Raw genomic sequence first — 16970 nt, forward strand, 5'->3', positions numbered from 1 at the left:
TGAACCTGACTATTAGCTGTCTTGGCTGCATCGCGCATACGCCGCGTGTTACGCGCCTGGTCATTTGGCTTATTAGCTAATTGATATGGGCATAATATATATTTTTATTGGCCAACTGGAGAATGTCGATTCGCATAAGCATCGATTGTCTGTACAGCTTACAGAGTAAACAAACATCAAAGTGGGAGGAGGGTTGGGGTTGCCAATTATGTAAGCACGATTCTAACAGATCTTGGCCATATGTGTGTGTTCGGTTTGAAATGTCTGGCGGTTATTCGCACATTAATCATCCGCCCACGTAGCCCACTATGGTGTGAATTCTGTCGTCTCCCATCGGACCTAATTAGTGAAACACATAAACGGCCAGAAATCCCCCACATTTGGTTCCTGGTTTGAAGTTAGCCCCCGGGCTATAGGCAAACACTAACTAGTACGCGCTGTTATTGACTTACAATCGTCGTTGATTCGCCGATTACCAGATTACCAGATATAGATACAGTATCTCTGTCCTCACCTGTGGCTACATCAAAGGTTGCAGCATCACGACGACGACTAAAACGATGACGACTGAGAGTCGATTGGGCCAAAACTCGTCTCGCTGGCTGACTCAAAACTTCGGCATCTGCTGAGCGCCGAGCGCCGACTTAGCCAACTCAGCCAAGCTAGCCAACTTAGGGGCTGCTCTGGGCCAGGCCGGTATAAATGCGCCAAGGGAGAACATTTGGGCATCATTCGATTTGTGATTTTGCAACGAAGACGTCGCATCGGCTTCCAGCAATATCGTGTGCGGTTCGGTTCGTCTGCGAAACCGGTAATAATTCGATTCGCTGATTAGTGATTTTTCGTGTGTTGTCTTGCGGCTGCGAGGAAAACTCGGAAAAACCGCGGCGCTCATTTGGCAACTGGCAGAAATGGTGAGTTCGTTGGCAGTCGGAAAATGCCGCCGGTTTTCATCCGTGTTGTGTCTTGCAGCGCTGTTTCCTGCCTTTGGTGGCCCTGCTCCTGGCAGCGGGGCTCGTCCACGCGGATGTCTCCCACCTGGACACGGATCTGCAGGAGGATGGCTATCACTACAAGCAGCCGTCGGTGCCGTTTCCGCCTCCGGGCTCGGGAAATGGCATTGAGGACGGTGGCATAGGCCCAGGACCTTCGCCCTCGGCTCCGGCTCCTTCCTATGGACCACCGCAGACGCAGCCACCTCGTCCCCAGCCACAGCCAACTCCCACAGCTCCAGCTCCGTCTCCTTCCTATGGACCACCGCAGACGCAGCCACCACGTCCTCCACCGCAGCCAACTCCCACGGCTCCTGCTCCTGCCCCGTCTCCTTCGTATGGACCACCGCAGACCCAGCCACCTCGTCCTCCACCGCAGCCAACTCCCTCGGCTCCTGCACCATCTTACGGACCTCCCCAGACGCCGCCACCTCGTCCGTCGTCGCAGCCAACTCCCTCGGCTCCAGCTCCCTCCTATGGACCACCACAACCACAGCCTCCGGCGCCACAGCCTCCATCCCCGCAACCTGGACCGGAGTACCTGCCACCACCACCCCCTGCACCTCCTGCACCCAGGCCACAACCCACTCCGCCACCACCTCCTCCACCCAGGCCGCAGCCCACTCCTGGCTATGGTCCACCACCTCCGCCTCCAGGACCTGGTCCCAAGCCTCCAGGACCACGCCCACAGCCGGGATCTGAGTACCTGCCGCCTCCTGGCGAGAACGAGGTGACCCCAACTCAACCGCAGCCAACTGCTCCAGTGCCGGAATACGGTCCACCACCTCCGTCCAAGCCTGCACCACCTCCGGGGCCCACTTATCAGCCACGTCCCCCAGCACCACCTGCACCACCAGCACCTGCACCTGGACCCACTTATCAGCCACGCCCACCAAGTCCGCCTGCTCCTGCACCTGGACCCACTTATCAGCCACGCCCGCCAAGTCCTCCTGCACCACCAGCACCCACTTATCAGCCACGCCCACCCGCACCACCTGCCCCAGCACCGGGACCCACTTACCAGCCACGCCCGCCAGCACCACCTGCTCCTGCCCCAGGACCCACCTATCAGCCACGTCCCCCAGCACCACCTGCACCACCAGCACCCACCCAGGAGTACGGACCACCACCACCCACCAGTGGTGGCGATGAGGCGGGCTCGCTGGGACCCGATGGCTACAACTACAACAAGCCTGCCAAACCCTTTACCTTCTAGACAAGTACTCAAGTCCACTGTACTGTGAACCACCATTGGACCCACAGCCCACCACCCCAACCACCAAAATCTTTTTCCAAATAAAAAACAAATCTCGAAAAGCCAAAGTCAAAGCTGGATATGTCAATCATTCGGGGGATTCGCTGGTGGGTCAATGTCCCAGCTTAAAAACGCGACCTTCTGTGGCGTCACTTCTGACAGCCATTACACTTAAAGAAAAATATAATAATCAAATAAGGCAATTTAAAATATTTTTTTTTAAATTTAAAATATAAGGAAAAACGATTTCTATGGATAAAGAAATACATTTCTCATATATTCATATTTATCTTAAAATCCCTACTTTTTTACAGTGCAGGCATATGGCCTAGCCAAAATACCAATGGTTCAAGTGCAGTCCCCAGACACCACCCAGTGGTGCACAATGGCCTGGTGGCCGGTGGCCAGTTGGTAGGTCAAATCAATCAAACCTGGGGGTGCCATAACTCAGAGGCGGAAATTCCGAGAGCCTCAAGCAGCCGTGAACGTTCTCAGGCCGACGCTGTTTGCAATATCTATAAACCCATAACGACCATATAAATACATATATATATATAGATAGGTATAATAGTGAGAGTCCATAACGATTGCAATTGGCAATAGCCACAGACATTGCATCCATCCATACATGGGACACTCAAGGTGCCGGTGGAGCCAAAATAAATATGAGCGAGTCGATCGGCGATCAACGATCGACGACTCAATTCCCACCGGCTGTCGTCAGTGACTTAGTCAGTCAGTCAGTCAGCCAGGTTAATCAGTCATTTAGTCAATACGCCAGTTTAGCTTAGTCAATAAATTGAGTTAGCCGTGGCAACTTCATTAGGTTCCCAAAAAAAAGAAAGATAAACAAGAGACAACAACAAAAAAAAACTAAAACTAAACCCAAAACTGCAACTGCAACTGCAAGTGCGGTTGTGCAACGATTTTCGAATAGGGTTTTTTGGAGGGGTGGGTACATTGCCACTAATTACATAAGCACCTACCATACAAAACGGCCTTCAATTTCGCTGGACACACGGGCGCCCTAAGCCTCGCTCACACATCACAGCTCGATCTGAGCCATTTGATTAACGTCTTAACGAGCGGCTTGGGTGTGATTTATGTTGTCAGGCATCTGCAGCTGCACTTAGACTTTACTTTTTGCGTGATTTATGATTACAGCACGGCACTTGAAAAGATTGGGCATGACAAGAGATTCGCCACGCATTGTTTGCCTTGCTTTGATAATCATGCGATGGAAATTACGGCAGTACAAATGGCTCCATATGTAGTAAAGCTAAGGCCCAAAAAAGAAGTTCGAGCGAGTCACCTGCTGACCCTAGCTAATTTCTGCCACACCGATGACTATTCCGATTCCAATTCCATCCGGGTGTAAATTTCCCAAACAAGCTATTAATATTCCGCTGCCTCCATCAAGCGAACACGCAAATGTAAATGCGAGTATAAATATTAAATCATTCTAAATATGAAAGCGGCAAAAAAATACATCTGTTTTTTTACCCGAGGGCGAAATTCTCAACCGCTGGCATCTTCATCGTTCATCTCAAATTTCCAATTAATTCTTCAAATTTTATTCCGACAGGGGCTAATCGAAAATATTAATGAACATATTATAATTATGGCTTAATAGACATACAATAAAGTCATCGAAGTGATTTATGCCGGTGCCAAGAAGCCGTAAAGTCAAGAAACAGCACCTGTTCCCCCTAGAAATATTGCGCATACGCAACGTGGGCCACATATGCGTTGCGTTACGTTTGGCCCACCCTTTTGTAAATCAATCACAGGCGAAATTGCCCTTGGCACAGTTTCCGCTGATTTTTTTTTCTATTCTTCACTCGATTTTATCTTTTTGCTGTCTTGGCTCATAACTGTTCAATTGTAAACAACAGCAACGCACTCAGACGTTTTCAAACATTGCGTACGATGATTTGTGTAGACGGCGCAGGCCAAGCGAAATATGAATCAAGTCGTCAGCGGTGCTCGACTGGATCAGCGGGCAAAAAAAACAGCTATGAAAGCCACTCACGCATGCAATTAACTCTCAGTTCAAACAGTGAAAATATAATTTGCCAGCTTAAAGTTGTGCTTTGAAAATGGTTAAAAAAAATAAACTTTTGTTGGCCATAGATTCTATCAAAATGTGTAGTCTACTTTTTATCTGGCTTTTGCTCAAGTTTTAAGCTCCGTCAAAGCTTGACGTAAACAATTAACTTAATGTTAATTTGTAGCTTTGTCCACTGCCTTATCTCAGCTTTTTATTGATGCTTAAACAGATTAAATCTTTTTACTGCTGACAAAATGAGCCAATTAAAATCATAAAAGATTGTTAAAAAAATCTTAAAAGTTACTTTAAGACAGCTTTGTTTCATGGACTTTGTAATTAATTATGGCCTAACAATCACATTTGCCGTAAGTAAATCTAATTTACACCAATTAAATGCTGTAGCCTAGAAAACAAAGATTATAGACCGATTAAAAATAATTTTTTTTTTATTATAAACTTAATGTATTCAACACTTCGCTTAATTGTATTACAAGAGAAGGTTTTAGTAGCTGATGGAAATTATAAAAATAAATAATAAATAATTGTTGTTATTTCCAATTAAATATTAAAATTTTCACGATCTTTAAAGCTAGATCTATATAAATATTTCTTTTTTTTTATAAATAATATTGTATAGCTGTTAATAAATCTCTAGTAGCCCGAAGTCTTTGTTGCCTTAATGACTTTTCTTCACCTCAGTTCGTGAGCTGAATTTTTATAAAGGTTACTTTGCTATTTTTAAAAAAATTTTATGGCTATTCATATATCGATACAAGCCCCAAACCTCGATTTAGTTTGTTATTACCCTAATGTCTTTACTATTTTTAAATGTATTTGCTATTTTCGCGATCGTTTCATTTAAATATCGGCAATGAGCATACATCTCGATTAAAAACCCACTGATGTCTCAATTTATAGCTCTGCACGCGTAATTCCGCATAATCCATTTGCACTACAACTTCCTCATCCAATTGACCGATATTGACTCCTTTGCAAAAACAAAAACCCCTGACCTACGCCTCAAATCGCATGCTTGTATCGCATTAACAGTAAATTAATCAATTGATAATAGATGTTTAACAACTGTTTAACCTTCCCGGCCAGCATTCAAGTGGTTGCGAATTAATCACGAGTCCCACAGACAGCGGCGATTTATGATTAAACGTTGCGATTCTTGAGCGTGAACAAATCGTTTAGCAGTCAAAAATTGGCAATTACTCGGTGTTTTTTTTTGTTGGTTGGCCGTTCCAGACGCAGTCAGTCAGTCAATCGGCTCGTGGCCAAAAAAGATGATTTGGCTTAGCCTTTGTTAAGGATGTTTGCCTGTGTAAGCCGAGAGTATTGAAATCAAATCGCTGTGGGCGCCAGTGATTAGCATAATACCAAGGCATCGGCAACACATTTTGTCCGCTCTACTAAGTTTTAATTATATAACGAACAAAACACCAACATTAATCAAAAGATGCAGAAAAGAGCGACAAACTCGATGCGGTCTATATCGATCGAATTTGAAAATTCATTCATTCAAATGGTGCGACTTGAGCCCCAGAGGGCGGCTTTGTCACGCAAATTTTGTTAATGCCGCTTCTGACTTTTAGACTAGCTGACTGCCTGGCTACTTTTAAACTGCTGGCCAGCGTGAAGCAATTAACGGCATAAATAGTCTGGGCCATCCAGCCATGTGGGTCGTTGTCTTGAGAGCACTGACAGCACTTGTCAAACCAATCCATAATGGATGTCAAAACAGCAGTATGGGTCTCGTCCAAAGCTGGCTAAGAAATGCAAATGCAGAGTCAACACAACGAATCCGATTGAAAAGGCAACACGACGCATAGCAGTTAATCCAATGTTTACAATCTCTTTACAAATTTCGACCTTGGCCTTACACAAACAAAGCGCAGCAAACGGCATCCGAATCGAAACAATGTCATAGCAGTTAGTCAAAGCATCAAAAACACCAGACACATGCAAATTTTGGGTTTTACTATATATTTGGCCGATGGCAAGATGATCGTCCGTTGACTCACAGATTCGTTGGATGCCAGAATCTTACAATCTCACTTGGCAGACAGAACGGCGGGCCAAAAAGAACCTTCATCATCATCATCGTCCTCGCTAGCCGCTTGGCGATAACCATCATGATAATCATTCGCCGGTAAAAAAAAGAACCCATGAAACGGGTTCTGCTAATGGCCATTAAGCATCGTCCGACCATAATAATCAGCATTTGCATTTGTGCAAATTGGCTAGAATGGCTTATACTTATATCTATAAACATTTAAATCGACGAACTAGAACTGGTTGCTCTGGTCGACTTCGTGTCGGGGTGCGTTTCTCACCGAACTAGATCAGCATGAATGAAATCAATCTGATTGATCGCCTCGAACTATCCCATTAGCCATATAAGCCTAATGCTGGTTTTATTGCGTCAATTTTTCAGAATTCAAGTTCACTGCCAGTCGATTACAGCACATTTGCAGAGTATTATTGGGCATGCCGATTGGCGATCCATTTCCGTCTCCATATATGGATGTCCCCTATATACGTTTTGCTTATCTGGATTGCTATATTAACGCTCTGCTAATGAAATGTTAAATCTGACCTCAATTCTTGAGTTATAGCCAACCAGTTCCAAATGCAGTCCGAATTCTATGTCTATTAGCATAAAATTAGTCATATTTGTTTAAATTAGAAACTAATATAGTTTTATATGATTCATAAAATCTCGTTATCATTAATCGTTAAGAGAACATTCATTTTAAAACAATTCTATAATTTTAAAGATAGTACATTAATTTTAAGTTTTTACATTTAAAAGATTTTTTTGATATTTGTGGTTGTTTTTTAAATATTGTATAACATTATTTGTTAAAGGCACTCAATATATTATATTTTATACGAAACCATATTGAATTCGCCCTATTTAATGAAATTGGTCTCTTGTATTAACAATTAAATTGACTCTTTTATGAGCTTTACTATAATTTTTAAGGAGTTAATGTTATTTGAAATATAGATTGGTATAGTAATTATATCAAATTAATTTTTTTTAATATAGGGTTTAGTCTTTTAAGAACTGTATAATCATATTTGTGATAGAAACTCTAAAAAAATGTATTTTATATGAAAACTACTAAAGTTAAGTTAATGACTATATTTAAAATCAATATCAAGTGCGACTTGTTCCATGAAATTATACACTTTGTCTTTTCAAGCAGACATGACTGTTTTATGAGCTTCAAGTCGTGTCGTCTTGTATAGTTTATATCTATATTCAAAGTCAAAGTTCAAAATGCCAGCTCACTTGTCTTTGTCGGCGGCACGAGCCAGCTAAAAAGGTGCCAAAAGTGGCTAAATTGCTCAGGTTCACAGCCACCAACGTCGCGACGAGTCTTCGATGCTTTTTGGGCCCTCGGGCGGAATCGATTTCATTGTTCGCTGTTGTTGCGAAACAAATTATGGGGGGAGATAATAAAAAACTAATTATTAAGTTAAACAATGATTAGATGGAGCTCTTTGTGGCCATTCTCAGTCTCAGTCTCAGACTCATTCTCAGTCGCCTTTCGATTCTTGTGACCGTTTGGCTTTTATTTGATGTCGATTCTGGCTAATTTCAATAATTAATTTATGCTTCCCATTAAATGTTAACGTTATTCTTTGGCGGCTTTCACTGTGCGCGTGTCCCAGACCGCCGGCTTGTCTACGACGGGGATCGATTGGAACCAGAATAATCTACGGAGCATCTTCCCCTGTAGGGTAAACACTAAACAAGTCTAAACACCTGCAAAACAACTTGTTTCCATTCCAGAGAATTGTTCGTTTTTGGACACAAACTAACTGCTCCACTGTAGGTCAAGTGACTGATTGACGATAATTGCTAAATCATTTGTTACAGTCAAATGCAGAGGCGGAAACGAGACTAACCATTAACATTTGTGGGCTATTTAAAGACAATTTATTGAGACGGTTATAAATCTTTGAAGTACCTCAAACATTTTGAGTTGTTGCAATAAATATTTCTGGGCCTAGATCATCGATACCCAAACCAAAGGGTAACTCAACTTTTTCGACCATTCAGCCTCTCATCTTGATATGTTTTTTGGACAAGAGTATTCCATAGTTTTCAATTGTCTCTTCAAGATGATATATTTGCTGTGCTTCGCTTGTTGTTTGTTATAATTTTTTGCGTAAAATATTGAATATTCATAGTGGTCGACGGCGTGGTGAATGTGCGGAAGCTTGTATAAATAAAAAATTCCACAAACTATTTACGAAGCATTGTGTCGAGAATCGTGATGAAAAGACGGGAAAGCTAGAATAGCTTGAGAATCTTTGCTTAGTCAAGGCCAATTAAAAATGATATTACAGCTGAGAACCATCCAAATTTATTGGGGTTCAACATACCCTTTAAATGGAGTTATGTTTGCTAAGAAAGATGTCAAGAAACGAAACGAACCGTTGAAAATGTTTAATTTACTGCTTATTCACACGCGCATATTCAAATGCTAAATAAATCTGGTGGCCAGATAACGAGGCGTGTCTTACCGAAGACCAAAAAACTCTTGCTAACAAATGCGGCTAAGAAAATGTATTCGAAAAAACCCGGGTGGGCATCTTTTGTGATCCTTATCAGGTGGAGCGGATCGCATGTAAACACACTCAACCGAACAAAGCTTACCCACATAATTTGTATTTATTTCAGCGTTTAACCCCGGCCGGACAACAGGTCGTATGCTTGATATGTATGAACGCTTAGAGCAAAACAAAACGAATGTCGTGGGGCACGTGAAGTCGACTGGATTCTGGCTATCGGCAGGCCGAGGGTCATAAATTAAAAGAATCTTCGATTACCGGCATTTAGAGTTGGCCAAAACTCCTATGTCGGCTTATGGCTTTTGATTCACTTGGTGCGATATCTGGTTATCGTATGCAAATTGAGCAAAAGTATTCGCCTTGGTTCCGGCCAAATGACACGTTGATGGAAAGATCGAAAATAAATTTACCTGTTGATATTAATTTTATATTGGCATTAACATATATAAGAGCTTGTTAATATAAATGTAATCACCTCCGACACCTGCACTATATCGAAATCGTTTGTTGGTCGCATAAATTTGCCACGCCCTTGTCATTGATTTACCGATCAATAGTGTTGTGACCGTTGGTAGAACGATGCTTTTCAGACGCAAATGACACATTTTGCAAGTCAAATCGCTGACTCAATAGACAATGGCCGCAAATGGCAGAGGCAGCCAATAATAAATGTTTCGCGCGAGATCAAATTTATGAATGTGAAACCCAAGATGCCAGCGTACCAAAGCATTATTAATTACATTTTAAATTTTCTAATAACCGTAAAAACACACAATAAATTATTTTTCGGTGTTTATTATTTTGGTAAGATTATGAAAAATGTTGCATATACTTAGTATGTTTCATCTTTGGCCGTTGACAAACATGCCATCAATCAATGCAAGTGAAAGGCAGCCAAAATGATGTCACTTGATCGGATTAGAACCATTTTAAAGTGGGCTTTTTAGTCAAAGGCTTAGACATGGTAACATCTTTACAATGTCTGTTGGCAACTGAGTCGAAAAAGCTTAACCATTTCCTGTGTTTGTGCCACTTAATCTTTTCGGACCGGCCTTGATATCGAACAAATCATTTTTATTGGCACTGCATCTTTGGCTCAAGTGGCTTCATTCACTTGACGGTGGCAGGTGAATGTATTTCCCCACACACACGCATGAGAAACGGAAATGATGTATGCCCAAAAGCCGTTAAATTTGCTTATTGTTGCCACTGAGGTCAAGTGAAGATACAAACAATCACGCCAGCAGACAATCCAATGAATGGAAGAGAGGGCTACCAGGCAAACAATCTACAAATTGACATGATAAAGTCAGGTTTTGTCTATTAAAATACAGAAAAATAAACAAAATCAGTAGATATTCTCCTGGGTTATCTGTTTTGTTGACTAATCTTCCTCTTGGATAGATTTTGTGACTATTCTAGCAAACTGGAATAGAGTCACTTCAGTATGAAAATATTTTTCTAACAAAATATTATGCAAATTATTTCATGCAGGAGACAAAACAAGAGACTTAGGCAAAAAAATTCAATTGAGGCACGCGCTGCGGGGAGAAAAATAAATAGCTTTAAAACCAGAGTATTTACACTGACAAAAATTTAGTTTAAAGTAATTTATATGGCTTAAGTAAAAGACTTAAGCGACAAACTTTAAAATGGTGATAAATGATCATTTAAATGGTGATATTTTCGCTGAGACAAATTTTCGTATAAAATGGCAATATTTATTATGGAAACATCAATGGAAAAAGATTTTGGAATCGGTTAGTTAACAAACACAAAAGAATTTCTCGAGCTAATTAAAATGTAATTTAATTATTTAATTAATTTAAAAATTAACAATTATTAACTTTATTTTACAAGCTATTACATTTTTAACTATTTATAAATAATTTAAAGTTGTAAAAATTCTTATTTTTTGCAAAATTGTTTGGGCAAAACAAAAGACTTAGGAAACGAACTTGAACTTGTGTGTAGTAAAAACTGGATCAAAAAGGCTGAGCTGCATTTTTAAGAGCAAGAGATTATGCTAAAACCGTGGCTTGGCTAAATAAAGTTGATCCATATTTAAGATTGATATTTTTATCAGTGTGGTTTTCTGCTCTTTCAGTGTCTTGTGACTTGTGTGTGCGTCATGGCTCGTGACGACACCGAAGTGATTGTCCAAAGGGTTCCAGCAGCAACTCCAGCGCCTTTTCTAGCCGCGGATTCTTCTCAATTCGTTTCGTTTCATTTAATTTAAATTTTGATTTGAATTGCCACTGCCGCAGTTGTTGTTTTTGGTGCTGAACGGTGCCGCTTCTGCTGCTAATATTTTATTTTTGCCCTATGTATAACGTGGTGTGCGGTTTGTGTCTCACCGGGTTTTTGTTTTTGGCGGTCGCCGCCGCTCTGCCCAGACTCTCTTAGACCCACGTACCGAACTGAACCGAACCGGACGGACCGAACCGGCGATATAGTATAAATTTCATACCCACTGACCAGCTCATCATCATTTGTGCTTTGAACTTCTTAAGTGTAAATTGCTCGATCGCTTCTGCTCGAGAAAATTTCGTGAAACCCAAAAACCAATAAAAAAAAAACAAAAATGGTATGTGATCCTGGAAAGCAGGATAACGAATCCTAGTGAACTGCTGCTTCACCAAGCAGGATATAAACTAAAACCGAAAACCAAGTGAATCGTGAACTGAATCTATTTAGATCAGAAACCAAAAAAAACTCTTACTCACAAGTGCTCCCCAACCCAAGCTCAAGTGTTCTAAACGACTTCATCAACGCGGCTGTCTCATTTCGAGTGGTCCTCGGGACTTATTTCACTTCACACCCGTGCCGGAGTCACGCACATAATTATGATCCAGAACGTTCTTAAAATAGCAATAATATACTTCAAGCTCTAAAATATTCAGTCTAGAGCTTCAAGTAGATTCCTGTTTGATTTGAGCTGTTTCAAATGGAATTTTGACTTAATAAAGTGAACAAATATATCTTAAATCCTCCTCTATATGCAGAGCTAATTAACTTAAAATTAATATTTTTTATTAAAATTATTTGTTTCATTATTATTATTCTTGTTTTTTTTTATTTGCTTGGGAAATGTATTAAATAACTAAAATTGTATGTCTTTCAACATTTAGCTGAATAGTTTATATTAGTAAAGTAAATTTATTTTTGCATACAATGTTTGAAGTCTTTAGGCACTCAAGACATTTAACGAGTTCACAGAGTGGTCAGGGATATAGTTCGTGAAGCGTAGAGCTGAGCTTTAAAGTTGTTGATTTAAATTCTTTAATTTTCTCTTTCAGAAATTCTTTATGCTTTTGGCCCTGGCCCTTGTGGGCATCGCCGCTGGAGCTCAGCTGCCCGACTCCGCCACCCAGGGACCCAATCCCCAGGACATCGCCACTCCGGAGCCGGAGTACATCGATATCGATGAGCCTGCGCCTGCGCCGGCGGCTTCCGCTCCTGCCCCTCGTCCTGTGGCCGCTGCCCCACGTCCTGTGTTTGCTGCCCCCGCTCCCATCCCCCGTCCTGTGGCTCGTCCCGTGGCCGTGGCCCAGTCCTTCGTCCAGCAACCCATCGTCCAGCGGGCCCAGTACCTGGCGCCAGTGGCCCAGCAACAGGTGGTCGTGCCACAGCAGCAACAGCTGGTGGGCCACACCTACAACAGCAGGGCCGGCTACCAGTACCGCCGTCCAGTCTATGTAAGACGTTTCTACCGCCTGCGCCGCTACTAAGAGGACGCAGCTAGCTCTTAACTATATTTAATACATGCTCGACAATCCTAGTAATTCCACCTATATTTTGTCGTTTCTCTTCCTTCTCCCACCACTCACCTGCCCGCAACAACTCTATACGCACCAATCTCCAAATCCAAATCCAAAACCAAACCAATCCAATCAAAATCCAAACCGAATCAAGCATTAACAATTTTACCTAAATCAAACACACATTAAACCACGCACTGATCACCACTATCAAAACTATCAAACTATCTTATTTAACCTATCCTAATCCTAGAACGAAACCATCAAAGAAACGACCAACAAGAACAAGACAAGATCAAAAGCATAAAGAGCGAAGTACAAAGAGACAAATGATGTTCTAAAGACAAAGATCGAAAAACGAAGTATTCAGTTATTGTTGAATTGCCAAGTAAAGTACGAATAAATAAACGTAAATTATTTGTAAAAATGATAAACATATTTTGTTCGACTATTTCATTACGTTCATCATCGGCCAAGGCCAATAGAAACTGGTCGGCGGTGGCAAACTTTTGGGGGAAGAGTATCAGGTTTTAATTATATTATTCACAGCTCATCAAGGCACAATAAAGTGTGTCGAAATTGTACACAGATTCGTTCTCGATTTGATGAGTACCCCCTGTCGGCAGGGGCCTCTCATTAATCACGGAATGCCATGAGGAAAATGTATTTGCCATCTGATATGGGCATTTGCATACGGAAGCACTGAGGCCGCAATGGGAAATAATTTGTGTGTTGCGTGGTGTCGACACTCAGTAAGCCAGCACTGGGATTAAGTGGTGCGGCTTCTTCGGCCAATTAGGTTGGATTATTTATGCAGGTTCTTGCACGACTCTTGACGGGTCGTAAACCGAAACTAGTCACAGCGAAAACAAATAGAAATACATAAATCTGCTGGATTACTTTCAAAATACATTAAATTTTAACCGGTTTAAGCTTCTGCCAAACCTGCTAAGTTATTCCCAAAAATACAGGTAACAACTGGCCACATAGACAAATCAGAAGTGTAAACAATCCGTTTTAAAAGCCATAGTTTGTCCGGGTGGCCAGGTTTTGTGAGACAATGTGCTATTGATTGATGGATTGATTGTCAATTTGATTGCCTTGCCTCGGCTTCTATTCAGGGGCATTAACAGTCGCTTTTGTCGTCGAACTATGACAAACTGGGTCTCGATCTATCCAATCCACTCTACTCCCCTCGGCTCCTTTTGTGTGCCAGCGATGACAGGCGTGGAATCCATCATTTGGAGGTGCTTCCGTCTTGGCTGGGATTTCTACCGATTCCCTGGGTCAAGTGGCAATTATGCATCGCTCTTGGCCTTGTTGTCTGGTTGTAATTACATTGATTTTCACACCTTCAACCGGCTTTCCATTATTGCACCAGCAAAGCCATTACATTTTATATGAAAACTAATGTCCGGTAGTTAAACGGAATATAAATAAAAGTATTAATACTATTTGCAAGCTTAATCTATTTTTGTTGTTGTTTGTTTGTTAAGGTTTATATAAACATTATGGCTAAAATTTATTCTTACAAGGGTTATACATTGATTCTTTTTTAAAAAGCGTTTGTTTATTGTTTTACAGGATGTTTTGGTTTCTTTACTTAGTAGCCAAAACTGTTATACTCCTTAAGTTTATTGCATAAATTCTGGAGGCTTCTTGAATGTGATTGAATTTAAATAAAAAGCCAAAAGGTAGGCAGCATATACTTAGAGGGCTGGAAGCAAAAACCAACAGCTTATATTTTGGCTGAGAAAAGACAAAATGATTTAAACACAAGTATTTTCATGTATACATAATTCCACATTTATCATTTGAATCCCCTAAAAAGGGGTTTTAAAGAGTTTAATGAGTTCAATGTATTGTAACACAGTAAATGAAAAAAAAAGTATAATTTAAGGTATTGGATGTTTGTCTGTTCTTGTTATTAAATTACATTTTATAAATCTTAATCTGTACATTTAATTTGCGTTAGTATCAATTAATTTCCCTTTCGATCCAATTCTGATTTCGAACGTTAGTCACCAATTGCAATATATTAATCATACGCACAGTATGCACATGCAAACCTAATTTATTTAAATAGTTATGATAAGCATGTTTGTCTAGAATTTAAATAGTTATGATCTACGTCTAGAATGATTAGATTCTACCCGAATTCTAATTAGCATTTCGTCTATAATGCATCAACACCAAAATATCGTGCCAAAAATGAGGAAACAAATAGTTGGTTTCATTAGTGGCGAATAAGAAACAGGCTAAACCGCCTGGTCGACTGGGGTCATCAGTTTTGCTTTCTAAAATCAATGATGGGAGACATAATTTATGGGCCGTGTTTATTTAAACGGCGCTACTAAGAGCAACAACCGTAGATAAAAACTCTTAAGTAAATCATTGTTGGGCGTTCAGCCGCTGATAAACGTAATAATCTAATTAATTTGCATTTGCTGACAGAAAGAAGCGGGTGGAAACGGGTTCCCAGCCATTAGATCATGCAGCTGATTTGCATAAAAGCAATTCATTTTGTCAACAAACATTCCGCGAGTCTTCTTCTCCGTTGATGACAGACCCAAAATAATGAACTACACTTCCTGATCGCATTAATTTCACTTTCACAGCCACAGCATCGTGGGCGGATTTAAAGAACTCCGGGGAGTCGAAGGTGTATCTTCACACCTCTGAAACAATGCCAAGCGATTGTCTCGAGCAATTAAGGTGGCGTCATAAATTATAAGACTGTCGTTTATTGAAGCTAAGCCACAACAATTCGGTCCATAAAATTAGAGCTTAGAGCCGTTATGGCTGCTCACTTCAATCGCTCATAGTTGGGTTTTTATTTGTGGTGTCAATAAATCAAGCCGGAATTGGCCATAGAGCATTACTCAGTCCGGATCCCAAAATAGCCACAACTGGATTACCCATGAATGAAACTGTTCTGCCGCACTCAGCCATATTTTTAGCTGTCCCAGGGGCAATTATGCTGTCTTACGAGTCACTTGAGCTGAGTTCGTGGTCGTGGCCTCTCTTGGCATAGGATTTTCCCTACTCAAGTTCAAGATCAGAACAGGATATAACACTTGGGCATATACGTTTTCGCAGTGCTAAGCTTTATTCGTTTTTTAGTGCAGGCTGAGCGTGGTAAACAATAAATAACTACAGGTAAATACGTGTGACATTCAAAGACAACAAACAAAAAATGGCTGAGGATGAGTGCTGTTTAGAAGAGGAAAGGCTGTGCTGGGGGATCGTAGTGGTAGCCCTCATCACTGTGCGGCACTGGGATCTCCTGGGGCGGCAGATAGGTGTTCACGGGTTCCTCCAGAGGAGCAGCATACGAGGGAATCGGGATCTTGAAGGTGGGCACCACAGCTGGAGCCACATAGCGGGGTTGCTCCACCACGGGTGCAGGTGGCAGATAGGCGGGCTTGGGTGGGTTGACCTTCACAACTGGAGTGGGAGGAGGCAGATAGGCTGGTTTCGGTGGGTTGACCTTCACAACTGGAGTGGGAGGAGGCAGATAGGCTGGTTTCGGTGGGTTGACCTTGACAACCGGTGGTGGAGGAGGCAGATAGGCAGGCTTAGGTGGGTTGACCTTCACAACTGGAGGCGGAGGAGGCAAGTACGCAGGCTTGGGAGTCCTGACAATTGGCACCTCAGGCTTCACAGTCACAGGAGGCAGGTAAACTGCTGGAGGTTGAGTCGCAGGAGCCACACGAACAGTCACAGGTTCCGGGGGCAGATAAGCTGGAGCCGGAGTGGGCAGATCAAAGGGAATGCTCGGCGGGTCATAGTTGTAGCCAGGATGATCGTGGTGATCATGGTGATCATGACCGAACAGATGCGAGACATCGGCGGCTACCAGAGCCAGACTGCAAACAGCCAGGATAAGAAGTTTCTAAAAAATAATACAAAAATAAGATTTAAGAACTCCAACTTATTATCCCTGAGGGTCACAAAACAAACCATGTTTTCTGGTGGAACGTTCTTGCTGCGACGACGGCCTCTACCAAAGTGATACAGTTTCCGGCAAGTGCTTCTTTATTTATACAGTTAGAGAACCTGAACCTGAACCTGAACCTGAACGTGAAACAAAAACACTGATCGCTATTAAGTCAACGCCGACGCCGCGAGAGACGATCTGGCTGCGATCTGACTATACTGACTTTGCTGACTATATGGCCCGGCTGTCAGCTAAGCGGCGTTTAGGGGTCTCGCCCCTTTGACAGCCGGTATTGGAAATTGGCATTCAATATTTATTAAATCTCTTAATTCGAAGGCATCTCGTTGCGTTGGCTTTTGTTTTTTGGCCCGGCCAGAGA

General features: G+C 41.8%; 3 protein-coding genes across 4 annotated transcripts; 2 read left to right on the forward strand and 1 right to left on the reverse strand.

Annotated features, from left to right (window-relative positions):
• The first annotated feature begins 715 nt into the window (after positions 1-715).
• On the forward strand, positions 716-2315 carry LOC108146126 (basic proline-rich protein). Its single transcript, XM_017271971.1, has 2 exons — positions 716-914; positions 973-2315. The coding sequence occupies exons 1-2, from the start codon at positions 912-914 to the stop codon at positions 2206-2208; spliced, it is 1239 nt and encodes a 412-aa protein (XP_017127460.1). The 5' UTR covers positions 716-911; the 3' UTR covers positions 2209-2315.
• A 9053-nt stretch (positions 2316-11368) lies between these two features.
• Positions 11369-13089, forward strand: LOC108145697 (cyclin-dependent kinase inhibitor 1C). 2 transcript variants are annotated; one of them, XM_017271256.2, is made up of 3 exons: positions 11369-11477; positions 12190-12588; positions 12806-13089. In XM_017271256.2, the coding sequence occupies exons 1-3, from the start codon at positions 11475-11477 to the stop codon at positions 12809-12811; spliced, it is 408 nt and encodes a 135-aa protein (XP_017126745.1). In that variant the 5' UTR covers positions 11369-11474; the 3' UTR covers positions 12812-13089. The 2 variants fall into 2 exon arrangements, with proteins under 2 accessions (XP_017126745.1, XP_017126744.1); XM_017271255.2 differs by having other exon boundaries at positions 12905-13089.
• A 2648-nt stretch (positions 13090-15737) lies between these two features.
• Positions 15738-16723, reverse strand: LOC108145743 (extensin). The gene is made up of 2 exons (XM_017271306.1): positions 16615-16723; positions 15738-16546 (listed from the first exon to the last, which is right to left on the reverse strand). Exons 1-2 carry the CDS (start codon positions 16615-16617, stop codon positions 15869-15871), a joined length of 681 nt encoding a protein of 226 aa, XP_017126795.1. The 5' UTR covers positions 16618-16723; the 3' UTR covers positions 15738-15868.
• Between the last annotated feature and the right edge of the window lie 247 nt (positions 16724-16970).

Source organism: Drosophila elegans, unplaced genomic scaffold (assembly GCF_018152505.1).
Source record: "Drosophila elegans isolate 14027-0461.03 unplaced genomic scaffold, ASM1815250v1 contig_208, whole genome shotgun sequence".
In the NCBI taxonomy this organism is placed as follows: domain Eukaryota; kingdom Metazoa; phylum Arthropoda; class Insecta; order Diptera; family Drosophilidae; genus Drosophila; species Drosophila elegans.

What these genes read in the sequence shown, in the direction of transcription:
- LOC108145697 (XM_017271255.2), top strand. An exon ending in AGTACCGCCGTCCAGTCTAT is followed by an intron (nt 12,589 to 12,904) that starts GTAAGACGTTTC and finishes TCCTAATCCTAG; the next exon opens with AACGAAACCATCAAAGAAAC.